The 24,694-nt window shown below is 32.9% G+C and overlaps 1 protein-coding gene across 1 annotated transcript in view; it reads right to left on the bottom strand.

Annotated features, from left to right (window-relative positions):
• Nucleotides 1-2,693: 2,693 nt before the first annotated feature.
• Nucleotides 2,694-24,694, bottom strand: part of LOC140449580 (luciferin sulfotransferase-like) — a 39,681-nt gene continuing 17,680 nt past the window's right edge. The window contains exons 4-6 of the mRNA XM_072542795.1: nucleotides 19,471-19,657; nucleotides 14,786-14,906; nucleotides 2,694-3,240 (exon numbers count right to left, since the gene is read on the bottom strand). Coding sequence (XP_072398896.1) covers nucleotides 2,852-3,240; nucleotides 14,786-14,906; nucleotides 19,471-19,657 — 697 coding nt within the window. The 3' untranslated portion in view covers nucleotides 2,694-2,851. The remainder of the gene's footprint in view (nucleotides 3,241-14,785; nucleotides 14,907-19,470; nucleotides 19,658-24,694) is intronic.

Raw genomic sequence — 24,694 nt, forward strand, 5'->3', positions numbered from 1 at the left:
AGTTGGGGAAATTAGTCTGCGGATGTGGACGATTTCGTCTTTAACGGAAACGGTGGGATTGTTTTTGAGAAGGATATCGACGTCAGAAATAGAAGCAAGAAAGATGCAAATGCGTTAGTTGGATATGCGGGAAGCGTGGGTAATACGCTTTGGTGTTACGACTTCACCGATCGCCTTAATGTAATCGAAGAGAGCTGTATCCGGAAGAGCATTTAATACTATCGCTTGCTTTCTGCTAGGATATGATGTGGTAGCCGGTGTAGGTTTTGTTGTTTTTGATGTGGTAACAGCTGCGTAGCTTGGAGCGCTGGGTTGAAGAAGCATTTTTAAATATTCTGGATGCCAAAATATTTAATGAAAATTAGGCGCAATGCCTGGCCTATTAGTGTGTTTGTATCAATTATAACGTTAACATACCAAATTGTTTTACAAAAAACTTTTCACTTTCAATAATTACTTGATAACAAATCACATTAACTGACAAGTTTTTTATTAGAAATACTATTAGAAGAAGCCGAGGTGTTGACTCGTTGGCTTTTCGAATAGGAATGAATCATGGTACAATGAATACACAAGGTATGATATTGCGCATGACATTTGACAGCTGGCCCAGGAGTGTGACGTAGTTAAGATCGCCTGAACCACCTCGAACCCATTATTACAGCTTAACGTACACATTAACTTTGAAATTATGGTTAAAAAGTGATCTAATTTTTTTTTAAATGTTTTGTTTTGGTTACAATTGAATAAAAAATATATTTTCAGTAGCGTAAAACCTTTACTTCTCCTAGAGATTCAGGCAAAATATTTATTTTTGTTTTCATACATATACTAATAATATAAGTACTCTTTTTGTATGCAAATCCCTTGAAATTTAAAAATTTTCTGCAGAGGAAATACTGTGAATAGGTAAATAGTAGTAGATTTGCTTATTCTGATTCACTGTCACTCACTTCCAAGCAGTTTTACTGAAATAAAAACAAAATAGAGTACAATAGAGAAAAATATGTTTTACAATTCAATATGGTATTTTAGATGAGTTATAATGAAATTTAGTAAAATAAAAAATATACACATTACTATAACCTACCGATTATTATATGCAAAATTTACTTATCAAACAATATAATAATATGAAAATAAGACATGAATTAGTTCAAACGCAAAACACAGTAAATATCGACTTCAGACGACTTTACACCGGCAAGACAGAAAGCTTGTATAAAAACAAAAGTTCAACAATAATATCGGTTATCAATGGTGACTATTGCAAATTGCAAGTTATGAGATAATAAATATATTTTAAAGTATCTCAATACTGACTGAGTCATCTATTTTATAATAGAAAAATAATTTAGATATATGCTTATATATGTGTCTTTATACAAATGGTGTTTAGTTACTATTTATTTATACTGTATAGTATTTTTTTGTAAAACTGAAAGTTTTTATTTGCCATTGTATATCTGGTTTTGTACCTTTTTCAAAGAACGCTGTGCAAGTGCTTATTGCAATAGTGACAATGAAGATAAAATCTTTAGGTTTCATACATTTCCTAAAGATAGCGTGACCAGAAAACTGTGGATTATATCTTGTTGTAGATAGGATAATTTTAATTGTAATACTGCAAGAATTTGTTATACACATTTTAAAACTGAAGATTACCAAAGAAATCTACAACAGGAACTTTTAAATTACGTTTCTCAAAAGGGTCTAAAACTCAAACCCGAGGCAGTACCTAGTCTTTATTTGCCTAAATCAACATCGGCTACCCTTTTAACCAACCAAAAGAAACGCGTACAAGGAGGCGAACACAGAGAGTCCAAAAAGTATGTTGAGCAGCTTCTTACTACTTCTAGGTCAACGACGTAAGTCTAAATCTCTATTTTTATTAATTATTAGTCATGAAACCTTAAATGGTTTTTTCATATCGATTTGTTAAGTAAGAAATTAGCCTCAGCCTGCTATGCAATTTGCAATAAGAACTGTTTCGGAGGAAATCAATTTAGCATCTTCCAAAATAACATATTTTTCTTTGTTAAATCATGTTATCATTATTAAAATATACAATGTTATCATTATTATAAACAATACCAAGATAATTTTATGTGTTAATATTACAAAAATGTCATTTTAAATGTTGTGCAATATTGTGTGCCCTCACTACACTCATATTCGATGGCCAGCTAGCTCATTGACTTTGTCATTATTTATTTTGATTTTGTGTTTAGTTCAGTAGGTATATATACGTACAAATTTTGTGTACCTCCATTACCACTTTTCTGTATCTTTTTAAACATCTGAAATATCGAACTCTGGAGTATAAGTTAATTAACCTGTACCTACGTGTAATAAAAGATAATTAAAACTTGTCTTATAAAGGATATCTATGTTTTATAAAGGATAAATATTATAATAACATAATTTTATCATCTCTTTATAATTACTATAATTAAATTAGCCAAATTATATAAAAAACTTAAAAAGTCTTTCCTATACAACTACATTCAAATGTTACGGGAATAAGCGATCTTGACTACGTCATGCGCGAAAGCGAACCGATTTTGGAACATTATGTATCATACCTTGTGTATTCATTGTACCATGGGAATGAATATTTTATTAATGCTGCTGCAAAATAAAATTTTGTTTTTTTACTTTAACAGAAAAATAAAACTATAAGATGTCATGTCTTTACTTTATTGATATATACATTTGGAACTTATTAATTAGTTTAATATGAAAATCTTAACATAATTTTATAGAAAAAACTTTAAAACGTTCAAATATGTTTATTTTCTTTCACCTATTATTTTACTTATTTTAAAACATATTTTAATAAAAAAGCAAACTAGAACGAAAAATCTGTATTTTGTACATTTTCTGCCGTCCATTCATCAAAGGCCTGTATAATCTCAGGAGACATTTTCGCCTTATAATCCCCTACCTTTCCCGACCTCATAAATGTACCATCACATTCTATAAGTTTAAACTTTCTATTCAAGCTCACAATCATTTCGTAGTTAACTGCGGGATTTTTCTTCATACTTTCGAAACTCAAATGATCAGATAAAGTGGCGATTTGTTCGCCGGTGAGGGGTGTTTCTAGAAAGTCGGCGACTTCTTTTATTATGGAAGGCAGGTCTTGGATCATCTTTTCGTATTTTAAGAATAAAATATTTGGCTGGTTTCGTTTCTCCCAAAATGGCAGCACGTGATTCCAATACGGTGCGAAGGTTACTAAAAATTAAACATTTTATTAATATTAATATACAGACATCTAAGAGTACTGCAATTTAAAAAGACCATAAAAACACTTTAATATGTCTATTAATCAACAGTGACGTAGTCACCATACTGAATGATGTGACATTTTTTTTTATTTATTTATTTAATGAAAATTAACAATGGGGAAGAAAATATAATTTTAATGGGAGATCTAAACTGTAGAGTCGGAAATAATAATAATGGAATAGAGGAATGCATGGGAAAAGAAGGAGAAGAAATACTAAACAAAAATGGTGAAAGAATAATAGAAATATGTATGGAGAATAAACTTGTTATAACAAATACAAAATTTAAACATAAAAAAGTACACAAATACACGAGAGTACAAGAAAGCAGAAATGAAAAATCAATCATAGATTACTTTTTGGTAAGTAGCAACAAATGGAAAAGAGTACAAGACACGAAAGTGAAAAGATTCTCAGAGATTGGCAGTGATCATCATCCAGTAATAATGAGAATGAGAACAGCAAAAGAAAAGAAAGAAAAGAGGAGTAAGGTAGTAAATAAAAAAGTAAAAAGCTACAAATTAGAAGAAGAAAGATATAAGAAGATATTCCAAGAAAAATTAGACAATATTTTGAAGGGTAGGGCTAAAACTGTAAGTATAGAAGAAAAGTGGGGAAAATCTCAAGACCAACTTAATCATAGCTACTGAGAAAACTTGCGGGAAGACAAAAATAGCAAATAATAGCATGAGGAGAACTGAATGGTGGACGGACGAAATACGAAGGAAAGTAAAGAACAAAAAAGAAAAATGGAAGAAATATCTAAGTACAAAGCGCCCTGAAGATTATGAGGCATATAGAGAAAAAAGAAGAGGTTAAAATAGCTGTGAAAGCAGAAAAAGAAACGTCATGGGAAAAGTTTGGACTAAAAATGACAAATAATTATAGAGAAAATCAAAAACTCTTCTATGTCGCATTAAAACAGCTCAGACAAAAGAAATAACACATGATGCCGAATATAAAAGACAAGAATGAAAAGGTAATAACAGGAGAAAACCAAATAATGGAAAGATAGAGAGAACAGTTCAAAGAGCTAACTCATACAGACGTAGACAACATAGTGGAGATACAAGAAATAAATGAAGAACAAAAAGTAGAACCCATAACAACAGAGGAACTAGAAAAGGCAATTGAAAGAGTTAAATTAGGCAAAGCACCAGGCTAGGATCATATCACCCCGGAAATGATAAAATTCATGGGAATAGAGGGAGTGGACAGCATGAAAGAACTAATGAACGATATCATAAAGAGAGCAGAAATACCACAGGACTGGAAGAAAGACATTATACTACCAATACACAAAAAGGGCGAGAAGGGAAACTGTAATAATTACCGAGGTATTACTATATTAAGTATTACTGGGAAGGTATTCGCAAGAATAATAGAAACAAGAATAAAAGCCCAAATAGAACCAACTATGGAAGATACACAATGTGGATTCAGGAAGGACAGAAGCACGCAAGACCACATATTCACAATAAGACAAGTAAGTGAGAAAGTAATCAATAAAAATAGAGAAATACATATATGCTTTATTGATATGAAAAAGGCCTTTGACAGAATACAAAGAAAGGACGTATGGAGGACAATAAAGGAAAGAGGAGTTGACAGGATAACAATTGATGTAATAAAGGATATGTACAATAATAATACAAATACGGTGAAAACCAACAACGTGGAATCCGAAGAATTTACTACAAGTCAAGGCATTAAACAGAGATGCGTGTTGAGCCCACTGCTGTTCTCAGTGATACTGGATGAAGCAATAAAGAAAGTCAAGAGAAGAATGAGAAAACTAACATTAGGATACTGGCAAATGAAAGAGACTCAACTATCAGAGCTGCTATTTGCAGACGACATGGTTTTGATAGCAGAAAACAGAGAAGACCTACAGAACAACCTTAAAATCCTAGAAGAAGAACCGTCAAACGTAAATATGAAAATAAATACAGAGAAAACAAAAACAATGATAATTTCAAATAAGAGAAAGACACACGCAATACAATTAAACGGAAAACAACTAGAACAAGTGGAACATTTTAAATACCTAGGAGTAATAATTGAATCAAATGGTAAACAAGATGTGGAAATAAATTAGAGAATGGGAAGAACAGGAAGCTTATTTAACACTATAAAAACAACATTTTTGGGAAAAAAAAGAAATACCGGAGAAGGTAAAAACGGCAATCGTTAAATCAGTAGTTAGACCTACAATCATGTATAATAGCGAGTCATGGACATTGACTAGGAGACAAAAATCTCGAGTCAATGCTATGGAAATGAGGTTCCTGAGGAAAATAGCAAACAGAAAGAGGACAGACAAAATACGAAACGAAACGATCACACGAAACCTAAAACTAGAACCAATAAACGAAAAAATAGTAGAGGGGCAACTAAGATTAACAAGACGAGTGTTTGAAACGAGAATGCAAGAGAAAAACAAACGAGGAAGACCAAGAGTTAGGTGGGTAGACGAAATCAGAAAAGAAGTTAAGAAGAAAGGATTGACATGGGAAAGTGCACGACATCTAACACAAGACCGGAAAGCATGGAGACAACAGTGCAAATCTTAACCCCACCAGCCTTACACCTAACGGTAGAAAGGTTAGGACTAAGTAAAAGTAAGTAGTAAAACAAAAGGATATAGCGGAATAAAATGGTAAAATCTGCACTCGGTTGAATTCTTGTTTGGGATTAGCCACTCGAAAGTGCATATTTACGTGGCCCCAGGGCCCCTCATCGCAAAAATGTGTTTTAAAAAAAAAAATTTCCAGTGATATCCTTTGCCTTTAAAATCTTACAAAATGTATGAACGTATTTAATGACCACAATCACTGATTTTCTTTAAATATTTTGGATCAAAATTGAGCTTAGGAAAAGAATTTTTCAAAACAATTTTAGGTTAGGTAATTAAAATTACTTACTCACTTAAAAAAATAAAAAAACTCCACCAGCCTTACACCTAACGGTAGAAAGGCTTAGGACTAAGTAAGTAAGTATTTAATGCCGTCCGAACCACTGAGGTTATAAACGACAACAATGGAAAATACATATTAAAACAAAGAAAGGATATAATAAAAATTACATACTAACATGAAAGAAGATTGATATATGTAATTTGTAATACAAACTAGATTTTAATTTAAATATCTTTTATACCTATAGCCGTTAAAACTTTATAATGTTGTTTAAATGTTTATTGACTCTAAGAAGCTCGCCTATGTCGCTGGTTGGGTTGAGTTTACTTCTCGTTTCCTGGAAAATTTGACATTCGGCTTGTAGCATTTCGATTTATTTCGATTTCCCTTCGTAATGTATCAAAACACCGAAAAATATTTTCAATCCTTTTGCGTCATTGGGATTGATAATATAAACACTTCTGGTTTGTATATAATAATATTAATTGCATTCTTTGACCGTGATGCCGCCTAATACTGCGCGTCAAATAAATATCCACTTAGATTGGCGAGAAAGTATTGCGGTGAAGAGAATTACATCACTCGGCAAGAGACCACGATACGATTCAGGATTTAGGTCATTGTTTAGTCCGAATTTTTCTTATTTAAATTCGTAATGTTTATTCGTTATTGGTTTTTTGTTATCGGAAATTAGTTAGTGAGCAGTTAAATGTGGAGTTTACGTCAAGTTGGTATGGAAATTCGGAAGGGATAGCTGGTGGGTGCGTAGTCTGAAAAAGCCGGCAAATTTTTTATGTGAAGAGGTGAGTTTTACACTCAAATGTAATGTCTTAGTTTTTGTCTTTCAATATGTGTGTTTTATCATACAAGATTGCAAGATTGCAGTTTTTTGTCATCCAGGATAATCTGAGGCCCGAATCCAGTGCTTAACTTCCAATGAATCGTCTATTTGTTTTCCCTGGTATTGCCCTTCTACTGTACTGTTGGTTTGATACTGGTTGCAGTATGGGGGATTGTCTCTTGTGATTCGTTAAACATGTGTTTGGCGGCTGTGACCAAGTCGGAGTCGAGTAAAGATGACTTGTTTTTTTCTAGGTAACAAAAAGGCTTGTTTTTGTAAAGCATTGTCATTAATTTAACTTTTTCGGGAACACTGCGACCATTTGTTTTGCCACGCACAACTAACTACGTTTTTTTCAGCACAATTTAAGATCAGTTGGCACTATTTTATTTAGTTGAACTTGACCATCACTTGTCACTGCTTCGTGAGCTAGACGGTCGACAACCTCGTTACCGTCTACTCCAATATTAAATGAAACCAGATTAATACCACGTGTTTGTTTTCCTTCGCAGCATTTGCAGTTCTTTGTAAATGTCGTAATGTATAGGGTTGCTGGAGTATATGTTTTGGATGTCAGAAAGGGCATTCATTGAGTCAGTTATCATTGTGTAATTTTTCTGGACCGTTTTGTTAATGAAGTTTAGAGCTTCAAGGATTGCGTATAGTTCTGCATTGGAGATAGTCCAGTTGTTATGCAACTTAAATTTAGTATTATGAGTATTAGAGAAAATGGCTACCCCCACTCCGTCCATTGTTTTTGATGCATCTGTGTAGATCTGTCGGTAGTCGCTAAATCTATCCATAATATCTTTGAAGTGGTTTATTAATATGGCTGGTGGGGATTCATGTTTATTAAATTTTAATAGATCAGTGATCACTGGTGGTTAATTTACAGTCCATGGAGGAGGAGGGTTTTCGATAGGGTGGTATATTGTATAGCTATATGTATAAAGTAATCGGTTAATTCGTTCATAGAAAGGCGGATTACATTGAGGGTGATATAAGAAGTAGTGGCTAAAACGATTGTTATGAACGTTATGGTAGACTGGGTTATCAGGAGAGGATAGAACTTTACAAGCAAACGACAAACTTAAAAAATCTCTTTTTTTTTCTCAAAAGCATTTTGCTTTTTCGTTAGAGAAGCTGAGTCCTAATTTGTCACACCATTTCTTGAGATTATTTAATGTGCTTTGAAGGATTATTTGTGTGGATTCTAGATTTGTTCCTTTTAGTAGGAGAACCAGATCGCCTGCGTACAGTCTTCCTTTAACTGGTTGTTAACAATATTCCAAGATATCGTTAATTGCAACAAGAAATAAAGTTACACTTAATACCGATACTGGAGGGACTCCGTTTTCCTGGAATCGAGTTGATGATAGTGTTCCATTTGCTCGTACCTTAAATGTTCTGAGTTAAAGAAAATTTTGAATAAATTTTAGGAATTGTCCATTAATACCCCAGGAGTGAAGCTTTTTTATTATACCGTATCTCTATGTGCAATCATAGGCTTTTGTTATATCGCAGAAAATAGCTAGACAGTGTTGTTTGTTAATGAGTACTTCGTGAACTTCGGATTCAAGATCAACTAGGTTATCCGTCATTGATCTATTTTGACGAAAGCAGTTTTGCTCCGGGATAAGTAACTTTTAATCTTCCAGAAACCATGTAAGGCAATGGTTTATAATCATTACGAATAGCTTACAGGTTGACGAGGTTGAGGATATTGGTCTGTAGGACTGGTTTTTGAGGTTTAGAGATTGGTATAATATATGACTCTGACCAAGACGTTGGAAAGTATGTGACATTTGTTATTTGATATTGTCAATATCAAGTGGCGTTAGGCCTATGTTTTTAAGCAACATTTTTGGAAAATCACGTAAACCTGGTATTCCATACATCAATTATTATCTTTTCATCGAGAAATGGATCCTTATCAAGGACTCACAATATGTATGGTTATCGCACTCCACTTATTCACATATCACAGCCACCGACAGAACCGTTTACCTGGAAATTGTTATCAGACTATATTTTGGCGAGTATTATGCTTGGATTTCGTTCTCTAAATATTCACGTAACAGAGATGGACGGAAGATCTTACCTGAAAAATGTTATCAAGCCAACTGCTCTTCTTTGGCCAAATTTTATTACACATCGCAATAGAATGATTGAAAATTTGTTGACTGAAGTCGAAGTCTAGAGAATGAACTGGCCAACAAACTCACCTGAGTTGAATCCAACTGAGCACGTGTGAAAAATGGTTTTATGAGCCAAATTTAACAGACCAAACCCAACGGTAACTATTTTTGTGCTAATTGTGGCGGTACAGGAAGAGTGGGACAACATTTTGCAAGAAGATATTGACATTTTTATCCTCTCAATGCAATGACGGGTGAATTCATGCCTGTAGAATAGATGAGATCATACTGAAGATTAAGGTTGTTATTTTTTCCATAAGTTTGGTTTTTTTAGTTAATTTATAATTGTAATAAATTTAGTTTTGGGATCTTATTTCGGTTTTCTTATTTTTCGCTTCAACAAGAACAAAATGACTCTTTTAGAGACCTGAACCCATCCGTCAATGCTTCTAAATTACATAAAACCAGATTAAAATAATAAAGACTGCTATATTCAGGTACTTCTTCTTCTTAGAGTGCCATATCCCTACGGAACGTCGGCGACTACCATGCTTATAATATTTTTATACAGATCTCGGTCTTGCGCTACGTGTAGCAATTGGTCCGCTGTCAAACCTGTCCACTGCCGCAAATTCCCCAACCAAGAGAGTTTCTTCCGTCCTATCCATTTCTTTCCTTCGATTTTACCGTTGAGAATTAGCCGAAGGAACTCATATCTTGTTCCTCTGATTATATGTCCAAGATATTCTAGTTTACGCCTCTTAATAATATTTAATAGAGTTCGTTGATGTGCCATTCTTCGAAGAACTTCTTCGTTTCTGGTTCTGCCAGTCCATGGAATTTTTAGTATCCTTCGATACAACCACATCTCAAACGCCTCGATTTTATTCATGATATCGGCGTTTAAAGTCCAAGTTTCACATCCATGCAAAAGTACAGACCACACGTAACATCTTGTAAACTTTTCACGGATTTCCAAATTTAATGAGTTATTGGATAATAGAGGCTTGAACTTTTGAAATGAGTTTCTTGCCTGTTCAATTCTACATCGAATTTCGAAGGATGGATCTAGATTTTGGGTAATCCAACATCCAAGGTATTTGAATCTCTGAACTCTCTGCAGCGGTTGTTGGTTTAATATCAGTTGGGTTGCGCCGATATCCACTTTACTGGTCACCATGTATTTAGTTTTATCGATATTTATCGACAGTCCCCAATTTGTGCATTCCATGTCATTTCTATTGATTAGCTCCTGCAGATCGTCGATGTTTTCAGCTAGAATCACAGTATCGTCGGCGTACCGTATATTGTTAATTATTTCTCCTCCTATGATAATTCCTTTTTGATCTTTTAAAGCTTCCCTAAATAGATTCTCAGAATACACGTTAAAGAGGGTGGGAGATAGTATACAGCCTTGTCTTACGCCTCGTTCAATACTGATTGGCTTTGATTCTCTGTTGTTGGTATTAATAATGGCTGTTTGGTTCCAGTAAAGTTTGGCAATAAGTCTGATGTCTTTCTCATCTAGTTGGATGCTCTGCAAGGCAGGTACTATTATTACATTATATCGTAAATAAGACAGAGATATACTGCCTTTTCCTCTTCAGAAAACACTCTTGTTTTCAGTAACGACATAGAAGGACTTTTGGAAAAATAAGTTTATCGAACTATAAACTAGAAGAATGACAACATTTTATCGACTGTTTACAACGTAGTTTGAAATTTGTACTTTTACACGTTTAACTTTTAGAAGATTAAAAGGAGAAATATATATTAAAATATAAACATACCATAATATTATGATTGAAATATATAGAAGTATATTTGAACAGAGTTTTTCATTTTCCATAAATAAATAAAATATTGTACAAAATTTATATACTCATAAACTTTCAATAATAACAACAAATAACCATCAACAACATGTGAAACCGCTAACCACAAACGTCATGCGAAATATGCATAGGTAAAATATTTGTGAACGCTATATTAATTTAGCACCGAGATTCATTGGGAAATTTGAAGTTTAAATTAAATAAACTAGGAAATTTCACGGATATAACAGTAAAATTGAGTAGTAACCACAGGATGAATAAAATAATATTTGATTTTATGGGATTACGTGCGCAAAAAAAATGATTGGATTTGGATTTATTTTCGTTGTTAAATAAAATGTTTATTTAATTTTATGATTATGTCTAAATCTAAATTTAAGCAGTATTATCATTGCGTAGCTACAATAGCCATTTTGATTTATATGTTGATTAATTAACACTATTAAAAAAAATAAAAATTAATGGGAAAATCCCAGTAGTTGGCTGTATACCATCGTTTAAAAAACTGATACAGAAGTAAAACACTTCACATTTGTATTTAGGTATAAAACATATTAAAACTTTTAAAAAAAGTGTCGTCAAAATTTATACAGTAGCATAACGTGACGTTTTCGATCTAGGTCAGATCATCTTCAGTGCCTTCTTTTGTAATTGCAGCTAACACTAAAATTGTAGCTGTGACATCAATATATGCTTTTAAATTGTTCCAAATTTAAATTCTAAGGTGACTCTAGGTCGATGACATTGGATAAAAATTTAATACTTAAAGAGCAACATGTTTCTTTGCTCGACTTGAACACGTGGTTCTTGTCAGTTAAAACGACACAGACCAACTGGCTGAGGTGACAGGAAATTTAATTCAAAAAGACAGCGTTAACATGACGAGGTATGGGTATCTTCAGAGACTAATGTAATTATTAAAAAATTTTAAAATTTTAAAATTTCTGTAATAATCCCTAATATCTTATTAATGAAAACCTTCAGTTAGAATTAAATTTATTTAAATGATAATATTTATTGTCTTAAATCTGCAAATCTCTATTATTGAAAAGAGTTTACAGACTAACTTGTTCTGATTGCGATGCCTCCTACATTGGCAGGACTTATAGGTCACTTTCAACTAGATCTGCAGAACACTCTATAGTCCATTTCCATCATATTGATAGCACATTATGTATGCAAATCCCTAAACTATTGATACGGGTGACTCAATGAAAAATAGATATTTGTCAACAAGTTTCCAGAAGCATATAGGAAAACAATTTTAAATTGAGTATGACCACCAGGTATAAAGGTTAAAGCAGAATAGAACACAATAGTTTTGAGGGTTACTAATCCCTAAATAAAGTTGCCAGTGTCGGAGTGATGGAGATTAACAGGTACTAATGAATTTGCAAGAAATGTAAGATGTTTATTTTATTGGTTATATATAAAATAATTTGTGGCCGTAACAGGGGCCGATTTGTAAAAAAATGAATAATATTTTAATCAAATTCCATTCCAGATTTACTGCTTTCTTCATAATCTAAGGAATCTTCAACTCCAATGTTAATTATTACCGGTTCCAGCATTGCATCAGTCATATTATCCAAATTCCACATTTTATTTCTTCCTTGTGAGCATGACTAACAGCATTTTTCCAATTTTCTGGAGTTACTTTTGATAAGGAATATTCTAATAATTGTTGTAAGTCTTCTAATTTAAAAGTTTTGTTGTTGCGTCCGACTTCACCCTTTACTTGAGACCATATATTTTCTATCGGATTCAGATCACAGTGGTATGGGGGTAAACGTAAAATAATTACATCACGGTTTAATGCCATTTCATCAATTATATATTTTTTATAAGCTGCTTTATGTTGCCTTACAATAGGTAATGTTTCCTTTTTTGTCGAATTCTCCTTGTACTCAATTGCGTGTTTATCCAACCATTCGATTATCTCTCCTTTTTTCCATGCCGTTGTTGGCAATTTTTCTGCTACTCTTGAATGGTAACTAGCATTATCCATGACTATGACAGAATTTTTTGGAATTAAATCAAACATTTGCTCACAATATTCTTCAAAAACGTCAGCAGTCATTTCCTCGTGGTAATCTTTGGTTGATTTTGAGGCAAAACTTAAAAATCCACCATTGACAAAACCGTATTCGTTTCCAGTATGGGTTATTATGAGTCTGCGTCCTTTTCCAACGGGAATATTGTTTATTTCAGTAGATACACCTTCGATGAATGCCTGACGGGAACTTTTCACATTTGTGTCAACCCATAGATATGGTACAGTATGACCTTCATTTAGCTAAGTCTCGTCCAAATAAAAAATTGTTTTCCCTTCTTCTCGGTACTTTTTAATAGTTCTTAGATAATCTCGTCTCCAACATACAATGTAATCTTTTTCAATTAAAACGGATTTTCTTCTATTCTTTTGCCAACGAAATCCCATCTCTCTCAATAGTCCAAATAATTTCTTGTTGCTTATGATTGGTAACTCTTCGTTTTCTCTAATTAATGTTTGGATTTTGTCCAATATTGGAAATTCTTTGTTAAAAAAAATGAGTGGAGTGGAGTCTTATCATGTTTTTATGTATTTCTTCAATTTCCAAGGGTTTACTCCCTCCACTCTTTTTGGGAGATGAAACAGTTCCTCCTTTTCTTACTTTTATTAATCTATAAATTGTTGCTTCTCCAACCCCTGTCATATTTGAACACATGTTAACGATTTCACGAACATTACTTAAAGGGCGTTGATGTACAAGTGCATCGTGTACATTTAATATTATATTTTTCTCTCTTAGACTGAAGGCACCTTTAAAACTACACTTAACCGGGATAAAACCTGTTGTCGACTTCATTTTTAAATGCAAATAACAAAATATCGACACCAAAAACGTAGGTAGGTAGGTAGGGTGTAACAATGTACATCTACAAACTAAATGGAAGATGCAAACAATTTCTAATTTATATTATTGGCATAAGCTGTAATGTGGCATAAAAACTACTTAAACTATCATTAGTGAAGCCTTATCAGTAATTCCAGGTAATCGTTCAAAGAAGGTATTCTTTTTGTGCCAGGCAATAACTTGTATAGAAAACAATCTTCTTCTTAAAATGCCTATCCGTTCCGGATGTTGGCGATCATCACGGCTATCTTTACTTTATTTATTGCAGCGCGGAACAGTTCAGTGGTAGTCGTGATATAAAACAATAGATAGATAGATAGAAAACAATAATTACCTTTAAATTACTGTTTTTATTAATTTATTTCGTGAAACATTGAATTCTCTCGTTAATCACCCGTGTATAATTAACAATAATCGTGTGGCATATATACCAACGTTTTTGACGCACAAAAAAGGTATAGTGAGATTAGTGTACACTTATTTTACAAATGATTTTTTAAAAGATAATGAATTGTTGACGGCATCTTAAAATATTAATTTTTTTTATTTCAAAACAAGTATAGGGTGACGCCTATGGTTTTTTGACCTGTTGAGGATTTGCATACATAATGTCCTATCAATATGATGGAAAAGGACTATAAAAGAGATAATACATCAGCTTTTTCTCATCACCTCAAAGTCAACAATCATCATCTTAACATCCCTGATGGGGTCAAATTAATTCACAACATCCAAGATAGAAACACCTTAAGGTTGGACCTGTATGAGGACCTTGTGTTAACCGCAAAACTACCCTAAATCGACCTTTTGTTTATTTTTTGCCTTTACATACTTTGTTTTTAATTTTTAAAACATGTACTTACGTTTTCCGGCCAAAAATAGCTGACAAAATTCTTCAAAACTCCCTCTGTATCCTTCCATTAATCTTGAATGATTATAATATGAAATACATGTGTCTTTTGGATTCCTCGTAACGTATATAATCTAAAATATAACATATAACAAATTTTTTTTCAATTTTTTTATATCAACCTCTAAATCAGTGGCAACATAATATATAAATTTATAATCGATCCGAATTTAGATTCGATTTTACAATTTCTCCTAAGATTGACTGATACGGTTAGTTTGTCTTTCTAATTCATATTATGTAGGCTATAAGTATATGCTTAACAATGAATGAAATTAATAATTTTTGTTCAAAAACGAGTCAGACAAGGTTGTATGTTTAACGTTCACTTAAATAAAATTTTACGAAGCTTGAGAAGACAAAACTGAACTTGAATTCAGGGAGAAAGTACTAAATGCGATAAATGATCGAGAAAAATATTGATAAATTGTCATGGAGGTCTTAATCTGGTCAAAATACTCAAAGAAGAAAAAATAATGTGGTAGTTATTAGAGCAAGACTGTGATCACTGTGTTCATAACAGAAAAACGTAGACACCATCTATCATGAATGAAAGGTTGGAACAGAAATAAACTTGGAATAACTTGGTTTGTATTCTAATACACTTACATTCTTCTTTCTTAAAGTGCCCTCTCCTCAATGGAGGTTGGCTACTACAATTTTAAAATCTTCTCTATCTTCAGCTGTTCTTATTAGCTGTTCAAAATTTAGCCCTGTCCATTGTCGGATGTTTCTGAGCCACGATAGTCTTTTCCTTCCTAGGCCTCTCTTTCCCTCGATTTTTCCTTTCACTATAAGTTGGGCATATTGGTACTTAATATTTCTCAGTATGTGGCCTAGATATGATGTTTTTCTAACTTTTACTGTGTTAATAAGTTCTCTTTCCTTGCCTACTCTATGCAGCACTTCTTCGTTGGAGGTATGCGATGTCCATGAAATTTTGAGCATTCTCCGGTAGATCCACATTTCAAAGGCCTCCAATTTATTTACGGTTGATGTTTTTAGGGTCCACGTTTCAACTGCATATAGAAGAGTCGACCAGACGTAGCATTTTAATAAACGTAGTCGAATTTCGAGTTTTATTCGAGAATCACAAAGCAGTTTTTTTATTTTTTCGAAAGATTTTCTGGCCTGTTCTATTCTCGATCTTATTTCTAGATCAGGATTTAGGCTGCTATCGATCCAACATCCCAGGTACTTAAATCTATTGACCTGTTCTAAAATGTTCCCATTTATTGTGCAAGGTTGAGGTACGTTTTGGTTTTTTCGGATTGACATCACTTTGGTTTTTTTAATGTTTATTTTCATACCAAATTGCTCACAGGTCGAGTTGGTCTTGTCGATGAGTCGTTGTAGACCTACGTCGGAATCCGCAATTAACACTATCATCGGCGTATCTGATACTGTTGATATTTACGCCATTCACCTTGACTCCATCCTTGGAATCTTCCAATGCTTCTTTAAATAGAAACTCGGAGTAAAGATTAAACAGCAGAGGCGACAGAACACATCCTTGTCTAACTCCCCTCCTAATTTCTACTTCTGCGGATGTGGAACCTTCGATCCTAACTCTAGCGTTTTGGTTCCAGTACAAGTTTTTTAAGAATTTGATGTCTTTTCCATCTAAACTGACTTCTTGCAAACGTTCTAATAGTAGGTCGTGTCTTACTCTATTAAATGCTTTTTCGAAGTCTATAAAGCATATAAATATATCTTTCTGTTGGTCGATAAAGCATATAAATATATCTTTCTGTTGGTCGTAGCATTTTTGGGCGAGAACTAGTAAACTGAACAGGGCTTCTCTCGTTCCCATGCCGGCTCTGAATCCAAACTGATCGTCTCCGATGATTGTTTCGCACTTTCTATAGATACGATTATGTACGATTTTTAGTAGGACTTTTACTGCATGACTCATAAGGCTTATCAGACGGAACTCATTGCAGTGTTGTGGGTTTGGCTTTTTTGGTAGTGGGATGAATATTGACTCCAGCCAATCTTGGGGTATTTTACCTATATCATAAATGCGATTGAATAAAAGGACAAATATTTCGATATTTTCTTCGCTGATTAATTTTAACGTTTCTGGGTATATTCCGTCTGGACCTGGGCTTTTATTTGTTTTAAGATGATTAATTGCATTTATGATTTCAGATTTCAGAATTGTTGGCCCTTCGTTGTTATTTTCCAATCTTGGTTCTTCTCGTATGTCGTGAAAAAGAATTTTAATATAGTTTTCCCATTCTTTCAGTTTGTCTTCCGTTGATTCTAGCATTTTGCCATCCGTGTTCAGCATGGTGTGAAAAGTCGTTCTCTTGGTAGTCGATGTAAACTGTTTTACCTTTTTATGTAAATTAAAAAAATCGTGCCTTTGTTGTAGTTCTTCTATTTCCACGCATTTTGTTTCCAGTCATTTCTCTTTTGCTTCGGTTATTTTTTTTCGAATTATTCTATTTAGTCTTTTGCATTCTCCGTCCTTGTCATTTTTTCCTTTGGATTCTCTTCGTTTGTTCATTAATTGTAAAATCTCTTCTGTCATCCATTCCTGTTTGTTATTTCTAGGTGTTACTTTTAGATGTTTTTCCGTTACATTGTTCATTTGTTCTTTAATAGTTTTCCACAGAACGTTTATGTCATCGTACTCGCTAATTCTATTGTGGTCGATATTTCCTAAATTTTTGTTTAATTCCTAAATTTTCGTTTAATTCTTTATTTACTGTCTGATGTATGGTGTCACTTACATTAGATATCTGCAATAATCTAGATGAAGACTGTGAAAGTGTGAAAAAGAGAGGCAAAAAAATTATAATTAGTGAAAAATTACCCAGTCTTATGTCTCTTTCTGGCACTTTTTATTAAGTTGATCTTTACTTATTTGTAATATAGTGTTTTTTGAGTTCTTCCTTTGGATTTTTGCATCCTGATCTTTCCTCTTATCATTTATAGCTTTATTTAAATTTTGTTTTAATATTACTCAGTGCTTAGGGATCGATATTGTGTCTATTTTGGCTCTGTCTAGATTGTTTTAGATTCAGCTTGAATTCAGCAACAATTGATGTGTATCAGAAACTACGTCAGCATCTGGATACGTCCTTATGAATTTGATATACTTTCTGTATCTTCTTCCTAGTCTTTCTGATTCCTTACGATTTTACCTTCTGTATCCTGAGGCAACTTCCAGGTATCCAATCTTCTTTGTGAAAGTTTGTATAACGTGTTTGTCATTACCATTTCTTTTTCTTGAACAAACTCGACCAACCTTTTACGCTCGCAAAGTTCATTTTCTCTAATCAAATCTTCGCATTGCTCTTTGCATACTTTGGCATTGAAATCACACATTATACTTAAGTATTTTTAATATATTTTAATACTTATTTAATATGCCCGTAAAGTTATTCGATATTTTTGTCAGTGTTAATTTAGAGGTTGATATTATTAATGTTTTTCTTCGGTATAAACATAAATTAAGTTTTCTTTATGTTGAGTGCCACATTCTTCACTTATATCTATTATTTTTGTTAATATCTTTTATCGATTGTTTAAATTTTATGCAACCTTGGCGATGTCTTCTTTAGGGCTTCCGAGGTCTCAGTCTGCCGAGCCCTCACGCACTACTACACTGATCATTATTCAATGCACTACTGCTACTGAAAATAGAGGACGGTTCATTTATATCGTCGATGGTGACATGGTTTGGGTAGGGAATGACGCGGGGATTGACGCGGCTGTTGGCGCGAACATTTTTGAGAGAAGGATGTTGATTAACTGGTGGAGTGGACGATATTTTATTTATGAGAGGTCTCCAAATCGAAGGTAACCGTATGCCGTCATCTCTTTTATTGAGACAATTTGTCCTTTTTGCAAATTTTATGGCTTCTCGGATAATTCTTGGTTTATAGAAGCGGACGGTGGATATGGTTCTGCAGTCTTTAAAATCAATTTTGAGACCTGTATAAAGATGGTGTTGACCTAGAGCTGAAATTGAGTCGGAATCGCGAACAGAAACAGAATGTTCATAAATCCTATTTTGGATTTTACGATTTGTTTGGCCTATATAGGATCGGGGGTAGTCTGCACAAGGAATTTGATAAACTCCGTGTTGTTCATTTGGAATGTTGTCTTTGATTGATCGGACAAGAGATGAACGTTCTTGTTGGGGGCTAAATATTGCCTTTATTCCTCTTGGTTTAAGAATTTTGTCAATTTTGTCAGTGACACCTTTGATGTAAGAAAGAAAAGCTTTCGTATGATAAGGATTTGAGTCTTTGGATTGAGATTTAGTGGAAGATTAATGAATGTGGATGCTCCTATTGATGTGATTTTTGCGGTAACCGTTTTGGATGAGGGATAGTTTTAAACTAGAGAGCTCAGCGAGTCTACTTGCATCATCGCAAAGGCGTACTGATTTGGAGACAAGCGTGTTGTCGATCAGTGTAGTCGTGTCTGGGGGCTCGGGAGACTTAGACCTCATAAGCTCTAAAGAAGACATCGAAGATGATATCGAAAGCTTGGCGCAATGATAATCGATGCGGTTTAACCCGAAATACTGTTGAGTTTAAAATTAATCTGTGTGTGTGTGTGTTTTTTATTTTGTAAAGACTATACAGTAATAACATATTAATATAATAAGCAGTTTCCTACCTTTGGTTGTTTTGTATTGTTTTGTATTTCTTGAGGTAGCAGCACCCAAGGCAAGTGAGTTTTCAGACATAAAGGACCTTTCTGGCTTTTCTCTCTTACAAATTTCAAAGAGTCTTCAATGAATGGGGGAGGTTGGAAATCCGTATTCTCTTTTTGAAATTTCCTGTAGTCGAAGAGTGCAGTCACTCTAAAAAATAAAAAACATATAAGTAGAAATGCCATCTTTTACTCGTCCAGATTTCTCAAAGCGCTTTACAATTTTTTGTATATCACCTTATGGAAATGAAAATGGTTTGAGAAAGTATCGTTGACCAAGTTTACTAATTTACTATATATATTTCTATCGCCGTAGCCCATGGACGTATAAACATAGATGGACCCAGCAATAAGATACCTTAAACACACACTGTTTTGAAGCTTCGATATTCCTGGACAAGGGGGTAAAGGGGAGTAAAACGGGTATCGATAGACTGTGATACTTCCTCAATGAGCATAAGCGTGCTTGAATTTTTACTCGCGGGGATAATTATTCAGACGTTAATAATTGGAAGTAATAATAATGTATAAAAACACGTTTTTATAGAAAAAATAATATACAATTTTATTTGCTTTAAAATTAATACAATAAAATATAGTTGAGCTCAAGTTAATTTTTTAATAGGTATCAAATAATCCTACGATAAAAAAAAACAATTAAAAAATATACATTTGTCAAATTTAAGTACATACCTATATTTATTGATAATTGTATTAAAACATATTTTTTAAAATTGTGAAAAATTTGTTTTAATACAATATGAATAGATTCCTCGTAGTAAGGGTTTCTGCTACAAAAATATTTATTGATCATTCCAAAGCTGGCATTTGACATAAAATTATTTGCAACTATACCTACTTATTAAAAAGTAGGCGTGAAAATGTATAAATTATTGGAAAGCTATTTACCGAACAGAAATATTAAAGTAAAAATGGTAAATAGACATAATAGAAGACATTGGTATAGAAATAAATTTTTATTGATTGCGAAATAAAACAGTCTTAGTAAGAATGCTTCTTATGAGCACGGTCTTAGCATCTAAAGTAGTCCTCGTTTCATGATGAATTCCAATTTTAAAATATTTCTCAAGAACCAATTTTAAAAGTTGCATAGAGTGACCATCGGTTGCATCTTCATCATACATATGGTCACCAAAATGCTCATAGATTGATTTTGGGACATTTTGTATGGTTTTATTAATCAAAATATTCATAAGGTTTTTAACTAGTCTGTTGTAGATATTTATAGTTTTATTAAAAAATCTGAAATATTTTTCAGCTTCCTTACAAGTTTAAATAACCAAAAAGGATGCTTTTGAAAGGTTTTTTTGACGTGACAACGTCTTAATTTAGGTTGTGGCTCGGAGTCACTCATGAAAAAGTGTAACGCCCGCTCACGTCTGTTATGATGAGTCACCGAACGAGAGAGAGGCCCGCCGGACCGGCGAATGCCTTGCGTCTCTCTCCCACTCAAACATGATCGGTCCGCTGGTGCGATGCTATTTCTCCTATCATCGTCCTATCCTCAACAAAATCACTCAAATAGAAATTAGTTAAGTTTAAGTTTACATGTACAATGTTTTAGTAAACAAAATATATTTCTATAGTTAAAATTTGTGCAATTCTTATTTTCATTCAATTCCTTGTTCCTATTGTGCAATTTAATAATATTCATATCAATAAATATTCTACCGAGAAAAAGACGTTGTCACGTAAAATCTTCGCCCGTAAAACCGACTTTACAGGCAACCGATTATTTTTTTTATACTGTTTTCTCTGTTGAAGTTTAGAGTAAGTTTCATCATTAATCAATATTATTTGGAAACCTACATAGAAAAATAAATGAGTTTTGTTCATTTCACTAATTAATTGTTAATTCATGAGAAATATTAAATTAAAAAGCTACTAAACAGATCTTTTTAATCAGATGATGTCAACTTACAATTTAAAAATGTCTATACTAATTTCATGAACTAATATCTTGTTCAATACATTAATTAATATGAATAAACCCAATGGTACGCCTATGAAAGACATATTTTAAAATGTAAACACACAGGCTTCCTCAGTTCCTCATCTTAAATAATGTAAACAAACAGTACTTACAAATTAAATGAGACATTGGGATGTAAATATTTCGTTTTTTTTTGCAAATGCAAAACTGTAGCACCATTATTATAATTTGTTAATTTCAATATTTACAAATATCACTTAAAATACAGCCAAAATATCGAAAAACAACTTTTCCCCATCTTGGGTAAAAAGTAAACAAATATGGACATGACATGGAACAGCATTTGAAGTTTGACGTAGAGCCATAGGACAGAGAAATGTAAACACCGTTGCCATTAATAAATAGGTTTCAGTGCTTCTACATATAAAATAATTGGTTGATATCTGTTATACGCTATTATTAAATGATATGCACACTATGTGCACATTTGATGTTTTAATTACAATTAAATATATTAATATAAGTAATAAATTATTATTTTGGTTTGATAGCACCTGTAGAGTATAAAATAAATATAGTAATATTTTCAGCGATACGTGAATAAGATATTTTAATAAAAAAATGTGACAACATTTGAAGGTGCTGAGAATGTGACCTAGTCAAATAATTTTGGCTTCACATTTTTATGTAAATAACTGAGTCCATCTGTGTTTATACGTCCATGCCGTAGCCCCTTATCATTAAAACAGTAATTCGCTTTTTCATTAAACACCATCTTTATTGTAAACCTTTTAAATTGTTAGATTTAGTTATTAGTTATTAATACAGTTTATTTTACAAAAATTTTCAATAAACTTCAAGTATTCACAAATTCTCTGTCAAAATCACAGCATTCTATATTTACTGAATTACTTTAAAACTGACTAGATAAAATATCCAGTGTTACGTATGGTTAGACTCGTATTAAAGTGAGGATTCCAATAGTAATACAATATACAGAGTTTTTAATTTAAACAAATCTAAGTTAAAGAAATAATGCTCAGCAAGAAGTGTCACCACATGACTTGTCAATGGCAAGTGCGACATTGCCGAAACGTGGTCAAAATAATGGTTTTTTTTTAAACAAAATTATTCAAAGCGGAGTCAAACCCGGAAAACCACAGAAATCACATATAACTCCCGCGGAAATTTCATGAGAAATGTTATGGCATGTCTCGCAAAACAGAAAACCAAAAAAGGTATATAGATGGTAGGCAACCGTATATACGTATTTTTGACTATTGGTCATCTTCAGTACGGCGCAGCCAAGAAAAGGAGCATGTAAACTTGGGAACGGATTACTACAGGAGCAGTGCACCAATTTGTGGCATTAGAGTTAGAAGACCCTGATGGTTTCCAGGGCAATAACTAACAATAACCATGGAGGAAACTACAGCTACCTGGGGAAATGAATGCCAAACGTTGAAACGTTTAAAACAAATGGAAAAGGATAATGCAAGTGAAATAAAAGTAAAATGTAATGGCATGTCTCGCAAAACAGAAAACCAAAAAAGGTATATAGATGGAAGGCAACCGTATATACGTATTTTTGACTATTGGTCGTCTTCAGTACGGTGCAGCCAAGTTAGAAAAGGAACATGTAAACTTGGAAAATTGGTAGCAGTGCTCCTGTAGTGATCCTTTGCGATGTTTGCGAGACATGCCATTACATTTTACTTTTATTATTCACTCACATTGTCCTTTTCCATTTATATATATATATATATATATATATATATATATATATATATATATATATATATATATATATATATATATATATATATATATAGATAAATAGAGAGTATCTATTTTTTATTAAAAAAGCATAATCCAGCTCATCTACAATGAACAAAACAAAGCTACAAAAAGAAAGTTTCCGAACCGAGAGATTACTGATATAAATAAGGATAATACTCTTACGAGAGGTTGATCCGGGATAACCAAGCTGCCCCAAAAAGGCCGAAAAAGTTACAAGACTATTACCCGCTAGCTTCTTAATTGGTGCGAAACCATTAACACATAATTAAATCTTAAAGAAAATGAGCAAAAGAAAGAGCAAAAAAGTGACAAAATATTCTAATTTATATAAAAAAATAGAAAAGTTTTTAAAAACTTTTTTGTAAAATTTCTTATTAAAATTTTATTAATGCAGATCTGAAACTTCTATTAGATTCAATGTATCTGTAGACAAGACACGGTCCCACTACGGCCTTATTGTTGTTGATAACTAAATGCTGACAATATGTAACTGATTTTCAGGGTGTTTCAAAAAGGTATCTCATAAAATAAATAACGCATTCCGGGGATAAAAATAAATTGATTGAATCCAACTTACCTTAGTACAAAAGTGTACACAAAAAAAGTAACAGCCCTTTGAAGTTACAAAATAAAAATTGTTTTTTTGCATTTTCTCCTAAACTACTTGACATTTTGTAATAAAAATGGACATGTTACTTTCTTGCCCTAAAAGAATTTTTCATAAAAAAATCAAACAACAAAATCTAAGCGCACAGAAAAATTTTAAGGGGGGTATGCAGCCCTAAATCCCCTCAAACTTTTGATTACGTTCAAATCAAATGAATTTTGTGGCATCATTAGTTTAACACATTATTTTTAAAACTTTTTTGCCTTGTATCACTTTTTTGAAAAACAGATTTTATTGAGTTACGGCCCTTTTCATTAACCTTTAAAAAATTACTTGCAACTAAGTCAATGGCTTAAATGAATTAACAAGTACAAACAATGCCTATAACCTCTATAAATATATTACAATAAATGTTTCGGTATCGTTTTAATAAGGAAAACCGAATGCGCTAAAAAATCATATTTTTCTGACGAAATTTGCAGCTTCAATTATTCTAACCCCTTAATTGTTGGTCGTCCTCTATTGTTACAGAATACACTTTCTCTTTCATAAACCCCCAAAAGCAAAAGTCAATCAGGTTAAGACCTGGACTTCTGGGTGGCCAAGAAATAGGCGAGTCACGACCCCTTCCAATCCACGGACCAGGATACTGCCTGCAAAGGTATTCCCGGACTTCCCGAAAGAGCGCCATCTTATAGAAACCACATATTTTGCCTTATTGCAATATTCACTTCTTCCGAATACGAACTGCAAATAATTATCACCATTTAAATTGTTGGGAAGAAATACAGGGCCTATAAGATTGTTATCTACAATTCCTGCCCAAA

This window comes from Diabrotica undecimpunctata, chromosome 9, assembly GCF_040954645.1.
Source record: "Diabrotica undecimpunctata isolate CICGRU chromosome 9, icDiaUnde3, whole genome shotgun sequence".
Taxonomy (NCBI): domain Eukaryota; kingdom Metazoa; phylum Arthropoda; class Insecta; order Coleoptera; family Chrysomelidae; genus Diabrotica; species Diabrotica undecimpunctata.